This window comes from Engystomops pustulosus, chromosome 2 (genome assembly GCF_040894005.1).
Source record: "Engystomops pustulosus chromosome 2, aEngPut4.maternal, whole genome shotgun sequence".
In the NCBI taxonomy this organism is placed as follows: domain Eukaryota; kingdom Metazoa; phylum Chordata; class Amphibia; order Anura; family Leptodactylidae; genus Engystomops; species Engystomops pustulosus.
The window spans coordinates 57989482-58006030 of record NC_092412.1 but is presented as its reverse complement, the minus strand read 5'-3'; the positions used below and the strand labels follow the sequence as shown (position 1 = coordinate 58006030).

The 16549-nt window shown below is 39.8% G+C and overlaps 1 protein-coding gene across 3 annotated transcripts in view; it reads right to left on the bottom strand.

Annotated features, from left to right (window-relative positions):
• DIP2B (disco interacting protein 2 homolog B) overlaps positions 1–16549 on the bottom strand; it is a 137254-nt gene that overhangs the window by 36567 nt on the left and 84138 nt on the right. For 2 of the 3 annotated variants that reach the window (XM_072134745.1, XM_072134747.1), the window contains 10 exons: positions 15855–15983; positions 14729–14854; positions 13190–13402; positions 10595–10768; positions 9232–9351; positions 8907–9104; positions 7073–7164; positions 3354–3464; positions 1743–1866; positions 418–527 (listed from right to left, as the gene is read on the bottom strand). In XM_072134745.1, the coding sequence (XP_071990846.1) occupies positions 418–527; positions 1743–1866; positions 3354–3464; positions 7073–7164; positions 8907–9104; positions 9232–9351; positions 10595–10768; positions 13190–13402; positions 14729–14854; positions 15855–15983 (1397 nt within the window). The remainder of the gene's footprint in view (positions 1–417; positions 528–1742; positions 1867–3353; positions 3465–7072; positions 7165–8906; positions 9105–9231; positions 9352–10594; positions 10769–13189; positions 13403–14728; positions 14855–15854; positions 15984–16549) is intronic. The other variant, XM_072134746.1, reaches the window with a different exon arrangement.

Sequence of the window (16549 nt, the reverse complement as noted above, 5' to 3'; positions counted from 1 at the left end):
GCTCACAATCTAATCAACCTACCAGTATGTTGTGAAGGGGTTGTGCAGGTATAACACACAAAACTTGTGGAAATGTTCCACACTGTTTTTTTTCCTTTGTATTTCAATTTACAAACAATCCATTTAAATGGAATTTACAGGATGATGGAGAACCCCACTTGGGGCCTGGGCAAGCGAAAACTAAAGTGTACTCACGCTACTTCAGTACTTTGTTCCAGCATCACAACCATAGACTGCTGAAACCAGGAGCAGGGTAAGTGCGTAATAATAATATCCCTGCCCTGACCCCTCATGGGATTTTCCCGGATACCTAGAACACCAGGGCATTGCATACAGAATGTAATAGAAGCGTTAATATATATACATTTATTATATATAGAAATAAATCACATTTAAGAGTTTCATAAAATTGAATACCTCAATATATGCAGGTTCTGTGCCGGCTGCTGTGATGTGTGGTTGCCAGTCCTTCGGTGCCTTGGTCAGGTATCTGGAATCAGTCACAACCCACTTCAGCTTTGGCCACCCTACAGAATGATAACAGCTTATTAGGCCCCCATCTTTATATAAGCACATGTACTCTTATCAGCAGAGCTTTATCTAGTACTATATATGTTACCTACTTTTACATCAAAACCTCTGTATAAGGCTGGCAAGAATTTATAAAAGTAACTTTACACTTAAGTAAGGTGTGACTACAGAATCCCACTAAAATAACAAAATAATCTTCATTTATACAGTGCCACCATTTATACAGCGCTGTACAGATTCTGGGGAACATATACAAATAAAATAAGACATTACAGAGTAATAACAGTCATATGAAACAATAGACTGTATGCTCTCGTGAGCAGAAACCTCATTCCTAAGAGAGAAGATATTCCACTCTATCCACTCTTTCCACTCTATCAGCATCATGTTACAGAGCAGGAGGAGCCGACAGCTAATGCATGGTTTTTAGAAAAAGATGCAATTAACATATGGATTATGATCTCTGCTCTCTCTATGCTTTGGAGTCCAGTGGGTGGCCCTAAACAGCAATTGCCCATTATAGTTATGCATATTGATATAGGGAAGCCACTTAAGTCCTAAGCAAAGAAAAAGATCTATTGCTTTTTCCCAGAAATCTTCAAAATGGCAACGCAAATGAGTTTCTTGGTGCAGAAGAGGCAGGGCCTGGTCTGGTTGGGTGACCGTTTTCTTTTAATGATTATGTAACAAGCTAATTTGCATAAACCTAAGAACAGAGTTTTCTCTCAAATGGAAGATTCCTAGGAAAAATGAAAGGCATGTCTGAAAAAGCTTATAACTTGCCCTACACAATGATAACTCTACACGTGGGCCGATTTGGGGTCTGGGAGACCCCTTTAAAGTACCGCAGATGTAGTTAGACTGCAGAGTTATACTACAAAGTGCTTCCAACGTAGCCAAAGTCTACAGAGAATCTTTTTGGAGGAGTTTTAGAAACCACATATGTAAAATTAGAAAAATATTAAAACCATGTAAAGTGGAAAATCTTCCACACGTCTCAGACATACACTTATTATAAGCACTATTTTTATGGCAAACAATAAATCTGCAGACACTATTACACAAAACAGCTGCAAAACTTCCCTTTTAGACAGTCTGACTGAAGAATTTAATTAGGGAAGAATGTTAATGATTTCTATTTATTTCACCAATCTCCAAGCTCAAGAAGCAACTTCATAAACAAAAATTGGGCAAAAACAAAATTGATTTACCCTTGAATTGCACAATTTCCCCATTCTGTGTTTTTGGCAGTCCCTTCAGGCAAACCTCAGTGGTAAGAGCCAGCTTCACACCACAGCTTCCCAGCAGGAAACCAATCTGATGCCCACCAGCATCCTGTTTATGAGGGAAAGATGAGAGAAGTCATATTGGAACAAGGTTCAGGGTTGTTACTCATTGATTTGACAGTTTTGTGGACGATCAATGCGGGGGGGGGGGGGGGGGGGCTAAAATTAAAATGCTTGTAGCAAGAAGGAATAAGCGCCATTTCCCACAATGTACACGACTTCAGCACAAGCTTGACCATAAAGTAACTCTGGAAATATATAATATATATAGTAGTGTAGCAGTATTATGGTAGTATTTAATATTCCAGAATAGTATGACCCAGAGTGTACTATAATGACTGGGTTTGTTAGCATGTTGGTATGATCAGGACCCTTGCCTGTGGCTACAGAAGGGTTTTTTTCAGGGTAAAAATACTAATAACCAATCCTAAGGATAGGTTCTCATGATCAGATCAGATGTTCTCAGCAGCTGATGTACAGAGAATGGGTTAAGATGCAGATTCAAGCTAAACTCCTACTGAATGATCTGCAGTAACATGGTGTCACCACTACACAGGGAATGGAGCAGTTTTCTTCCTGCTCTGCTAAGAACAGCTGATAGTAGAAGGTGCTGAGTGATGTAACCCCACAATCGGACATTGAGGATCAATTCCATAGACAATTCTATGTCATCAATAATTAGCCCCCCAAAAAAGCCCTATAAAGACAAGTAAGAGGTTTGCATCAAAAGTTTATGAATTTGGACCTCCACAGTTTCCTTGCCTCCATCTGCTCAGTATATGTTGTATCCTGCAGAAAACAAGGCATAGAAAGACATAGCAAGCTACGTCTTTCCGTCCTGCTTCGTACTGCTTATCAAGGCATATATGTGGGAGGTCCGCAGTGATGTCACCGTCCATATAAGGACAGTTGTGTCTCCGGGTGAACACCTTGCACATCGGTAGCAGCAGATCACTGACTGCTACTGAAGTTTACCCATCCTCCCACTTTCAGGGGGGACTAGTAGGTCAACGTATCCCACTGTATGTGCATAGCTCTCCCAATACACCCGGATGACGGGAATAGATGTGATGTGAATGTATCCTTATTGGGAAAATCAGTAAAACAAAACAAACGTGTCCCTCCTGAACACCTCTGTGTAACCTTTATCTGCTTACAGGAAAACAGCATTCTCTGAAATAAGTTCCCGCTCTACTTAGCGAGGGCAACCACATGTAAGAGTATCTTATAGAAAGGGATTGTTTTCTTGAGGAGATGACACTGTACATTTCTAGAAGAAGCTTTTTCTGCAATCAGTTTTACAGTAATAAAATGGCCCAGACTACATTACATATTCAATTATTCAAGAAAAAGTCATGAGCATGAATTATGAATCGCTTCTTTTCACTCTATGTCAGTCTCTCATTTGCAGGAATTACAGATTTAGGTCCAATTACTGGCAAACGTCAAAGGGCCAAGAGAAGTCTCCATTGGAATAGTCACCGGAGATTGATGGCCTGAGAATCTGTCCAACATCACTCTAAATGTTATTGTTACCTTTCTAGTAAGAGGTACCTCAATCGGCACTGGGATGACTTCTGCCAGGAGACAGCCGTAAAAAGCAACCATAAACATGACTGGATCATTATTGGGATAAACCAGGGCCACCTGAAAGAAGGCAATTCATGAGAAGATCTGCAGGACAGTAAATCAATTATTAACAGGATTCAATACTGCAAGCTAAGCATCTACTAATACAAATCATTAGGGTCTAATGAGAGAAAATGGAAGAAGCATTAAAGGCAAACCCCCACATAAAGGGTAATGTCCCAACACGAAAAATTGGGTTCTGTGGTACATGACTACCACTACCCACCACACCTTCTCCAGTTACAGTGTAACTAATGCACAACTGCATTAATGAACAGTGCAGATGATAAAACATTTTGTAATATATATATTATTAAATAAATCTGTCCCTGTTTCCTTTTTCCTGTCCTTTCTTCCTTAGCAGTTTGTGTAAATCAGCTTTCTGTCCTGTATCCACTGACAGCTGAGAGATAAAGGAGCCTGATAAAGTAATTAATGACTTAAAGGGTTTGTATGGCCACGGACATTGACAGCCACGATGTGCATTAACCAGAGTGTTGGCAATCATTAGTTCAATGTTAATAACAATTTCTGCTCATTTATTAACTAATCAAATCTTTAGTTTTTTAGGACAAAAAGGTGTTTACACGTACTGATCACTCCCGTAAGGACTAGGGGACTTTAGGAATAGAACGGCCAGATAACCCTTAAACTCTTTACAGAGAGTCCCTTAATAGTCTAATAACCTCTCAAGTGGATGGAGCTCTGAACACTTTCAAATACACTGCTCACTGCATGAGAAAGAAGCAGAAAGAAGGCACATAGAAGCTGTTTTACTTAATACAGTATATTACACTGTTTACTGTTATCACCTACTAATTTCTGAAATATTGCTTCAAAGGTTTTGTTGCACTAAAGACTGCAGGACTAGGGTTTATTACTTCCGTTCTCATAATATGGGCTTCTGAAAGAAATGTATGGCACATCAGTAAAACTGAAGGGTGGGGAGACCCCAAATCATGGCCTAGGACCTTTGATTCTTTAGGCCAGTCTAATTTGGCAGACCACAATTCTTACACAAAAAAAAAGAAGCCTCCTACCCATGCACAAGTGGATCAGCCAAGTGCGTGGGACTTCTTAATGGAAGAGTCACTACCAGGCCTGTTCGCCAGAAGCTCGTCTCCCGTGAGAGCAAAAGCTCAGGCATGTTGTAATCCAATATGTCCGACCTTCTCTTTCCCTACGGTACAGTTGGACCACCTTCTAAACATTGGCTGGTCCCACCACAATGACAGGTTTGGCAGAAATTTATCTAATGTGCATGACCAGCATTAGTGTGGGTACCTAGGGATTTTTCAAAGTGCTGTCAGGGGGGTCCACAGAACATGGGCCAATAGAACAACTAACAAGCTGACCTCAAAAATGTCAACCTATTTGTTAACATTACATCGAACTTAAAATATCAATGTTTAAGCGGATGGTCAAATGTGTCCCTTCTTCATGCCACTGAGAATAACAATGTCCTTAGACAAAAAAAAAGCAGAATGAGATGGTTGCAAATAAAATTTTATTCTGCATCTAGATGTGTCCCAGACATAACACCAGCTTATATTACATACATACAATGAAAGCAGCACTGTGCCAAAATGGTGCATTGATAGGACCAAAGATAAAATGTCTATAGGGAAGGGTGGGCACATGGAAATGGGCATGACAAATGAAAATGTTGGTACAATAAGATGCAGGCGTGACGTAAATAGATTTAGAACTCTTCAAAAACTTTTTGCAAAAAGAAGATACTCATCCAACGGATGTACATGGCAGCAGTGACAAGACAGGAAGTCAGACATTAAGAACACATGAAACACAACATATAACACCACAACATAACTCATATAATGAGAAAAGACAAGTAGCAAGAAGGGTTTTTTACATTTTATATATTAGAAAATCTACATATGTATAATGGCATACATCAGTTTAGGTTGGTTTTCTATGTCTACGTCTTTGGGTCTAGATTTTGAAGGTTTAACCTAATTAGCTAGCAGGAGAGACAGAGCAGCAGAGTACATTGAACAAAGTGTAATATCTGCAGGCAGCTTGTTATAGAGCAGGAGGAGCTCAGCAGATTGTACATAGTGTCCTATCTGCTCGTAGTATATTATAGAGCAGGAGGAGCTGAGCAGTTTGGTATATAGTTTTGTGGGAAAAGATTCAATATAAACTTGCACTTTATAAACTTTTCAGCTCTTTATATGCTATAAAGTAAGGCTCACAGGCGTATTACTGATTGGTAGCCATTCTTATATCAGTGTATCAATGGATAGCTGTCAATCACCAGTAGGTCTTATGAATTCAGGCGGTCCCCTACTTAAGAACACTCGACTTGCATGCGACCCCTAGTAACAAACGGACCTCTGGATTTTGGTAATTTATTGCACTTTAGTCCTAGGCTACAATAATCAGCTATAACAGTTATCACAGGTGTCTGTAATTAAGTTTTATCGTTAATCCTGATTCTTATGACAACCCAACATTTTTAAAATCCAATTGTCACAGAGACCAAAAAAGTTCTGCCCGGGATTACAATGACAAAATATACAGTTCCGACTTACATACAAATTCAACTTAAGAACAAACCTACAGACCCTATCTTGTATGTAACCCGGGGACTACCTGTACAGTGGTGCGCTCGATTCTCTATTTCTATGGGACCTAGCCACCCCAGGGGAACCACTGAAGTGTATAGAGTGCAGCTTCTGCTCGTGCACCAGTGTTCCATTTTTATGGCCATATAGGGAAATTACAATTCACATATTTGCTTTGCTGTGGATCGGAGATAAGAGCGATTAACAACAAACCAGAAGCAATTTTAACTAATCTAGAAAATGCAAGTGGAAATCTAGGCGACAATCTATGGGACAAGTTTGGCAGGTTCCACCAGCAACCCCTTTTCTTTAGGCCATGTATTTTGATGTATTTTCATTTCACGTATTTCAAGTGTATGGCAGCTTCCAGTGTTAACTGAAGGTGCAGTCTATCAGGTCCATCAGATCATTCTGTATTTAGCACCGCTATCTTCCCATTAAATGCTCCGTTTTCCCAGTGTACAGATAAACCAGATATGAAATACAATTATCTACTAAAAGTCCCCATAGACCTATCTTATTACTTCCACAGCTACACTAAGATCCAATCTGGGATTCACCATCTCCAGCTAGAAAATCTGCGGTCATAGGAAATACTAGAGGTGGCCCCAATCTCAAAGAGAAGCGATTATATAATTTTCTATGAGAAATATATGTCCCTATGTTTGTCCTGAAGCTGTGAAAGATCTGTCAGATCCAATTGGGAATATCAGGCTTCCAGTTATTTTTTGGAGAGTCATTTAGAAGGTAAGTGATAGTGCTAAATTACATAATAGAGGGGTTTGTGTGTGTAATATATATATATATACACACACACATAGAGACTGTTCCTGGTTTAGGCACTTTAGGTTGTATGTATGTATGTGTGTAAATATATATATATATATATATATATATATATATATATATATATATATATATATATATATTGTAGTGAGAGAGAAATTGTCTCAAGTAAAAAAAGAAAGAGAAAACAGTTAAAAATACATAATAAGTAGCACAAAATCCATGCAATACAAAAGGAAAGTGTGTCTTTACCCTATCACCTGGTTTCAGCCCTTGCTCATTTTTGGTCCCCAGTTTGTTGAGAAGCATGTATGCCAGTCTCACACTTCTACTCCACAATTTTCCTGCAATATAAAAAATATATATATATAGATTTTGTTTTAACTATTGCTTCTCAAAAATTTAAACCATTTAAAGTATGCACATCTGTGAACAGCAAGTGAACCCTTGTGGTGACCAGAATTGTATCTCTATATTTTGCTTAGAATGTTGCACATCAGTGGTTTTTATTCCTTTCATATGTTGATCCATCATGAGAGCAAAAATTAGGTTACAAATTTTCTGTCTTTAAGTCCTCCAATTTAAATGCAATAGATGTAAAAGCCAGTTTGCACATATTTCAACATGTTCCTATATTCTATAGGAAGCTTTATTATGAATAAAAATTGGCCCTGGTCATGTGATGTCACACAGGTGCATGGCTTGTTAGTATAACATCAGTATTGAGTGTCAACAGAGTCGTGCACCTGTATGATATCACATGACCAGAGACTGATGTTTATCCACAGGAGGTAAACAATGAAGCTTCGTGTAGAATGACAGCAAGCAGAGATCTAGAAAACTATGAGGAACTGATACAGAAAGTATATTGGAAAATTGGATAACTTTATCAATTATTTGCCAAAAATGGACAACCCCTTAAACAGAATAATGTGCTTCACTCTGCAACATGTTCATCAGTAAAACTGAAAAATGATAAATGCAAATCAAGTACCGTATATACTCGTGTATAAGCCGAGTTCTTCAGCACAAAAAATGTGCTGAAAAACGTCCCCTCGGCTTATACACGAGTCAGTAAAAAATACTTTTAAAAAATAAACTTATATACTCCGATGTGGCCCTGATGTCCGCGCGGGTCCTCTTCTGTCCTCCACGCCAGTCTTCCATTCTCTGTACATCGCGCTGGGCGCCGCCATTGCTCTCTCCCGAGCGGCGCCTAGTATGACGTCAGCAGCCCGGGAGAGAGCAATGGCGGCGCCCAGAGCGATGTACAGAAGACGGGCGCGGAAGCCAGAAGAGGACCCGCGTGGATATCGGGGGAGCAGCGCAGCACATCGGGGCCACCTGAGGGTGAGTATATAAGTTTATTGTTTTTTTAATGCTGGGCAGTGCTGTATACTACCGGGGGCAGGCTGGGCAGTGCTGTATACTACCGGGGGCAGGCTGGGCAGTGCTGTATACTACCGGGGGCAGGCTGGGCAGTGCTGTATACTACCGGGGGCAGGCTGGGCAGTGCTGTATACTACCGGGGGCAGTGCTGTATACTACCGGGGGCAGTGCTGTATACTACCGGGGGCAGTGCTGTATACTACCGGGGGCAGGCTGTATACTACCGGGGGCAGGCTGTATACTACCGGGGGCAGGCTGTATACTACCGGGGGCAGGCTGTATACTACCGGGGGCAGGCTGTATACTACCGGGGGCAGGCTGTATACTACCGGGGGCAGGCTGTATACTACCGGGGGCAGGCTGTATACTACCGGGGGCAGGCTGGGATGGCTGTATACTACTGGCGGCAGTGCTGTATACTATAGGGGGCTGGCTGGCTATATACTGGGGGGGGGGTCTGTGACCAATCCATTTCCCACCCTCGGCTTATACTCGAGTCAATAGGTTTTCCCAGTTTTTGGTGGTAAAATTAGGGGTCTTAGCTTATACTCGGGTCGGCTTATACTCGAGTATATACGGTATGTTCTTTTTTTTAATTGCCCAAAAAATCAATTTGGTTTAAACTAGACACATGGCAAAAAAATCCCAAAAAACACTTTCCAGACTTTCTAAGGCAATATTCCTCGGGTGATCTTACCATATGTCAATGTATAGACAGGTTTCCCAGTCACGTCTAGTGCCGTCAGACAAGAACATTTTGCTTGTGTTGTTCCCCAACGCTGCAAAGCAGCCTCGACGGAAGGTGGCCAATTACAGACAACTCCTAATGGCTCGCCCTTCACAGGGGTCATCTGGCGACCTTCTGGTTTTGGTTGGTTGGGATCTGGCCTAGGAACTAAATAGTACAAACATATTGTATGAGTATATAGAAAAAAAGTCAAAAAGATCCCTAAATGTAATAAGTCAAATACAGCGGGCACATTGTATGAAAAGTCCTGGTTTGAAAAGAGATATCATAATACCTTCCACAATCTCTTCAAAGTCATCCACAAAGAATTCTTTTAATGGTGGTCGTTTTGGTCGCTTCAGAGTATTGAGGAGCTGTTGGATCTTTGTAGATACTCGGCTGCTGACAGCAACACCTGAAGAAGGAACAGAACAGGGGTGAGGGGAGAAGCTGCATCATGTTCTGGGAGATGACATTTACCCTTCATACTCTTCATAACCCAACAACCAAAGACGCTGAATTCTTAACCCCGTTTTGGGATACTACAATGGCATTTGATGGTGGTGCTACTGAACTGTCATCATAGAAAGGCTATAAATCAGAAAAAGGCTGCAGTGCATTGCGTCCTACTGAAAGCCCAGATGTATCATCAAAGACCAAACAACACCAACCAAAAGATAAAGAACACATACCCATACCCACCCAGGTTAGACAACTACAAAAGTATACATCACTTATGGGGGGAAAAAAACACCAAGGTAAAACAACTTGCGTCTGAACTTACGTCTTTTGATCATTCATAAAACAAAAAATTATATTAAATGTGATCAAACTGTTTTATGGTTGTACAACTTAAAACTATAGGACATCATGAAAAAAACAAGCCCTCACAGTGCAAAATTGACTAAAAAGAAAAGTTCTAAAGTTATGCAAGTCGCCAATAGTATCCCCCGACCCAAAAGTTTTTCATTGTGCAAATGTACCAAAAATATATTTTTTTAAAAAAACTATACATTTGGTATCACTTTGTATTGATCGTTTTGACCCAGAGAAAAAAAAAAGTTATCATGACCTTTTGGTGCATGAGAAATGCAACAGAACCATGGCAGAATTGCTTTCTTTATGAAATACATTTTTAAGGTAAATAAAAGTTAATCGGTGAGATATGTGAAATCCAAAATTGTTTCAGTTTCAAACTATAATTTTAGATAATGGAAAAGCGGTAGTACTGTAGTAAATATGCTCTGCAATATTTTTACTAAAAATCCATATACAGGCGGTCCCCTACTTAAGAACACCTGACTTACAGACAACCCCTAGTTACAAACGGACCTCTGGATATTGGTAATTTATTGTACTTTAGTCCTAGGCTACAATAAACAGCTGTAACAGTTATCACAGGCGTCTGTAATGAAGCGTTATTGTTAATCCTGGTTCTTATGACAACCCAACATTTTTAAAATCCAATTGTCACAGAGACCAAAAAAATTTTGACTGGGGTTACAATAATAAAGTATAAGGTTCCGACTTACATACAAATTCAACTTAAGAACAAACCTACAGAACCTATCTTGTATGTAACCCGGGGACTGCCTGTAGTTAGGTTTCTCTCTGTAGGTTAAATGAAGCAACAACAGCCAAAAATACATGAACCTCACCATCCGCAGTGTCCATGAGGCTGGACCTTCTTGCTGCTTTGTGCACCCCCTTTACCAGGCCGGAGGGTGGCAGGTCAATATTTGCTGGGCGTACAGAGGACAGGGATGAGGAGGAGGACGAGGATGTGGTGGTGTTTGTGGTGTTTGTGACATCAGGAGGGGCTGATATATTTTCTGGAAATAAATACACATTGATATAAAAATGGAAGGTAAAATTATATATTTATATTTTATACACACTTTACCAAATATTTATACTTCGCTAAAAATGAGAAATTGCCCCTTTTGACTTCCCTTCATAAGATCTAGGCTATGAATACCACCTGCACACCCAGCCTCCTCCTAAAACCGAAAATATTTATTATGTATCTATGAGAAATTCCTCTTTACAGTCTTAGGTCTTGCTTTCTTACCCTCTTCTCCCTGTATTGCATCCTTGCTAGTAAAAATCGGATTACCATGGACACGACTGACTTTACATTATGTGTATCACTGTTTTTAAAGGGATTGTATCAAGCTTGCAAGTCGTCAAGCCGAGGGTCAATATGCTTGAAACTGCACTGATCACGAGAACAGATCCCTAACAATTAGGAGAATGGGGGGCCCTGTTCTCACTAATAGGAGAAACGACAAGTCAAGGATGCATTATACCACTTCATTCAATAGGATAGGACTGTTGGAAATTGCAGAGCACAGTGCTGGGGTATCTCCAGCACTCACATAGACAGTGAATATAAGTTCTGGAGATAAATGAGCACTGCACTCTATACAGCAGTATGTGAAATGTAGAGCGGCAAATGCATGCCTGGCATAATGCACCAACATTTAGCAAAAACAGGACTCGCATTCTCCAGATTGGTAGGGGTCTCCATTCTCCCAATTAGTGGGAGTCCAAGCGATTGGATTCTGACCGCTCAGCTTGTTATCCCCTATTATGTGGATATTGGATAATGTGCAAACAAACCCTTTAAGTGTTATTATTATCACTGCGATTGTGCCACCCACAATATGATCCTATTTCTCAAATTATGTTCAGATCCTGTTCCTTTTTTATTTTTAAATAAAAATAACAAATGCAAACACATTTATTGTGTAATGAAACATTACACAATTCTATTGTTTCCCATCTTTGCCAGCTGCTTGTGGCTTTAAGATATCTTATTGCACTTAGTCAATATGGATACAGACCTGTCCTGCTCATGTGATGGACACACAGGTTACAGTACAGTTGTCAGACCTGCCAATTATAAAAATATGACACAAACTTGCTTAAAGGGAACCTGGTGGGGGCATCATCCAGAAAATCAACTCTGAAGTCAGATGAGAATTGGTTGTATAAAATCATGGAGGGCGAGAGCTCAGCACTGAAGTCCAGCTCTCCCTTTCCCAGAATGCCCCCTTCACTGTAACTTAGGTCCCAACATCCCGGAACATAAGTAACTGTGTCTGCAGAAGCACACAATGTCAATCACAGCAGAGGAGGCATATTAAGGTGGTTATCTCTCTGCCTCTCCGACTTCAAACCACCAATTTGCATTTTACTGCAAAGATTATTTTCTGGATGATGCCACCACATTGGACCATGAAAGAAACATGATTTGGAATGTCTTTGTCCGCTTGAAAACAAACAGGTAGTGTTTTATTTGGTCAAAAATCTTAAAGGGTTTCTTCACTTTCAGCAAAAAAAATTGATATGGTTTGTTTAATGACATGTTATTCAATCCATTTTCTGTTCTAATTCCTCACGGCTTTCTAGATCTCTGCTTGCTCTCCTTCTATAGAAAACTTTACTTCCAGTGGGTAGAAATCTGTCCATGGTCATATGATGGACAAGCAGGTGCACGGCTCATTAGTATCACACGGCTCTAATTACTCTTTGTGATATAACCGCTTGTGCACCTGTGTGTCCATCACTTGACCATTGGCAGATTTCTATCCACTGGAAGTAAACATAGATGCTTGCCATAGAATGACAGCAACCAGAGATCTAGAAAATCGTGTGGAATTGATTACACAAACAATATCAATTATTTGCTGAAAGTGGAAAACCCCTTTAATTAGGCAAAGACAAAATAGGATGAGCTCTCTCAAAGGTCTCTCCATCCCAGTGCTGCAGGCTAGGTTCCAATTGGGATGGAATTGATGATCTCCCATTGACAGTTCAAGAGGCATAGGCTTCTCGATGTATCCGTCGGGCGGCCACACCACTGAGCAGAACTATAAGCTCTGAACTGGCGTATTTTTGCGCAAAAGGATGCACACAGGGAGTATGCATCCACAGTATAGGAATGCCCTGGGGCTGCCCCCTCCACGCCCACATGGTAACCCCAAAATGAATTGCAATTTCTTGCAGTGCACAAGAAATTGAGATTATTTCAGTGCTACTACATCAGAAACTGGCATTGAAGCACTGATAAATGCCTACCGTGGTCTCTTTTGGATTCTCACTGACCAACATTAGAGACATGACCAAAATCATTTCCCAAAGTGTTGAATGTAGAAGCGTAATTCACATATATAGGATATAAGTTGTTTGGAGGAGATGCATTATGTAGACATGAATAATAGGAATTTATTCTTATATAGTCATTTTACCTATATGTATATTGGAGAGAACATCGGCTAAGGAACTACTGGTGCTCTTAACATCGCCATGGGACAATGTAGACGATGCTGAAGATGATGTCGAGGAGCCCTGGATGGACTTGTTGATCCAGGAATCTGTATTCTGTAAACTTTGATTGAGAACAGCAGAGAGTGCAGCCTGACGTCTGAGGGAACCTTCATCTTCAGAGGCTGATGAAGTGTCTGAGAAGTAGAACATGTATTTTTTGTTCATATAAAGATTAAAACTGTAATATACTTCATTAAGTAAAGCAGCTTCTATGTGCCCCTTTTCTGCTTCTTTCTCCTGTAGACCCCATTAAAAGGTACTTCTAAAAATAATCAGAACTCTTATTTACCTGCTGAAGACTAATGCAGACCATAGACATGAGACATTTATAACTAGAACATGCTAATTTTGTCAAAGTATATTCTTATGTTGGCCATTACATGACCATGACCAGATGCTTTATCAACTGGAAGTAAGCAATGAATGGCAGCAAGCAGAGATCTAGAAAGCTAATTTCAGAACATGAAAGTACATTGAAAACTTGTATAACTTTTTATTATATTATTATATTTGCTGAAACAGAAAACCCCCTTGATTTACAACAATCTTTTAAGTGCAACTAAGCTGATGATGAAATTACTGAACATAATAATAGTAAACAATGTAATATATTTTATTAAAGAAATCTGTTCCTATGTCCTCCTTTTTCCCCTCTGCCTTACTCCATTATTTAAGAAGTTTGTGTAAATCAGCTCTCTGTCCTGTATCTATTGACAGCTGAGAGATAAGGCACCGGATAATGATGTAACTCTTTACACACAATCCCTGGATCATCTTATATCCTCAGAGAGTTGAATCAAGAAATCATATAGTTATAGAAAAGATACTCTTTTGCTTAAAGGGGTTGTCCGAGTTCTTGAAAAAAAAGCTAAAAGTGGCCGGGACAGCGCTGGACTCAGTTCCGGCCGGACCCGACAACCTTCCGGGCCCCCATACACAATGCTGTGTATGGGGCCGGGCACCGGCCACGGCCGGCCGGAAGCTTAATCCACCGGAAGGTAAGTACATCTTTATTTTTTTTAAAGCAGCCCTGTCCCGGCCACTTTAAGCTTTTTTTCAAAAACTCGGACAACCCCTTTAATTTCTATATCTCTATGCTGTGCACAGAACATCAGATACACTGCTCACTATAGGAGAGATAAGCAGCAGAAAAAGGGCACATAGAAGCTGCTTTCCTAGATGAAGTAAGTTACAAAAAGGACTATCATACCTTGCTATATAATAATTTCTGCAATTAAAATATTGCGTCAAAGGTTTAGTTACACTTTAATGCTCTTTTTTCACAAAATTAAAAAAAAAACATATAAAACATAATAAAAGAAAGAAATCGATAACCAATATATAGCTTTCTCAGTATCCTCATGCCCATCTCCCATTTCTTAACACTTATCTTTTAAGTTTCCAGGAATAATCATTATCTTATACTTCGTTAATTACTTTATAATTTGGAAATATAATACCTGGAGGTGTGCATGCATCTGCAGGGGACTGCACAAATGTTGACCTCCGCTTGGTTGGCATAGGCAAAGCCATCTTCTGTTCTTTATGCTTCGCCAGCGCAGCTTGGACTGCTTCTGTATGGATATCTACAAGGTAACGTGTCTGTTAATATTGATCATTTGCATGATGGATATTCTGTATTTTATTTTGTGTCCCTTAATCAGTAGAGAAAGTTCCGTTCCTCTGTATTATAATAGCATATGATAGTATTAAAAGTCTTGTCTGCTTACAGAGACACACATTTACATTGAATGTGACAGCGCAATCATAACAGAGCAAAATAGATATTTAGGTTTTTGTGAAAAGAAATGAAAGCGGTAGGAAAAGTTAATGGATTTTATGATAAATTATGCAACTGGAGAAGAGGAGTATAAAAGAAGGATATATTTTCAGAACCAGGCAAGCAGACTATGTTACATAATGGCAGAAACATGTGAAACTGACATCTAAATGTTATATGAACAGAAAGACTTCATAATGAGAGAGAGAAAACCTCAGTAAAAACAATAAAGTAGTAACATTTTGGAATAATAATGGAAAAACAAATCAAAAGAGCTTCATATTGTAAAAAAAGATTTTTCTCAAGAAATAAATACCCTGCTAGGGATTGAAATGTTGGGTTAACCATGGGATTAGTAAACTCCTTGATGGATGAGGTTTCTTCTCTAGGTTATATGGTCCACATGGAATTTTTGGACTGTGTGGTATTACATCAATGGCTACACCTTGCAAGTACATTAAAGGGGTTGTCTGCAGGTGGAAAACGTGGCTACCTTCTTCCAATAACATAGCCACACTTGCACTTGACCATGGTCACATGTGGGGCTATTTTTTGGAAGAAAGCAGCCATGTTTTACAACCTCCTTACAACCCCTTTCACTTTCACAGAGAAAGCAGCACCGGCCCCGCAACGGTCCAAATGGTAAAAAAGGTCAAAGTAGGGAGTTGCTGTAAATGGCTACCACACAAGAGCATAGACAGATGATTCTGAACCATTCAGAAGAACCAATGGGTCTAGGAATTGTTGGAATTGGGCTGGTTAGTGAAATAAGGCTCCTGTATAATGAATGCACAGAGATTTCTTACCTGAGCGGTAGCGTTCATCTCTGGCGCCTCCAGATCTGCCTCTATGGTACTTGGAGGAAGATTGTGCCGGGCCAGCAGGGGATCCACTTGTTTGGTTTCGATGGTCTTTTTGCAGGGATGGATCAACAGCTGTAACAATTAAAATACTATTTTACACAATTATCAGGAGGTAAACACATTTCAAAATGAGTCAATGTCTTAATGAAAAGTATCAATAAAAATACCAAAATAACAGATTACTGCTCAACAAAATGCTAATTATTTCACCGCCTTTAGAAATGTTACATTGTGTCAATGTATGGAAGAATTTCTGACATCCATGGATAAAAGCCGGTTGCACACGAGAAAGTTCGGTCCGTTCACTTGCAGGATTTCCTGGACCAAACCAAGAATCACTGAACTTAACCCAGCATGTCCATTCAGTTCAGTGATAATAGGTTCAGTCTGGGAAATCCTGCAAGCTTGCGGAGTAACTTTCATGGACCAAACCTGCTAACCTGCAATGGGCTCAAGTCTATGGAGATAGACAGCAAAGACTAGTCCGGCTCTCCACAAAACTCTCAACAAAAATTGCAATAACTTGCCAGAAACATTCACAGCATAATTGGAGGTATGGATACATGTTGAAGTCAAAACGCAGGTGGGATAGATATACAGAAATTGATTTCCTGGAAAATACTGAAAACTTTAAAAAC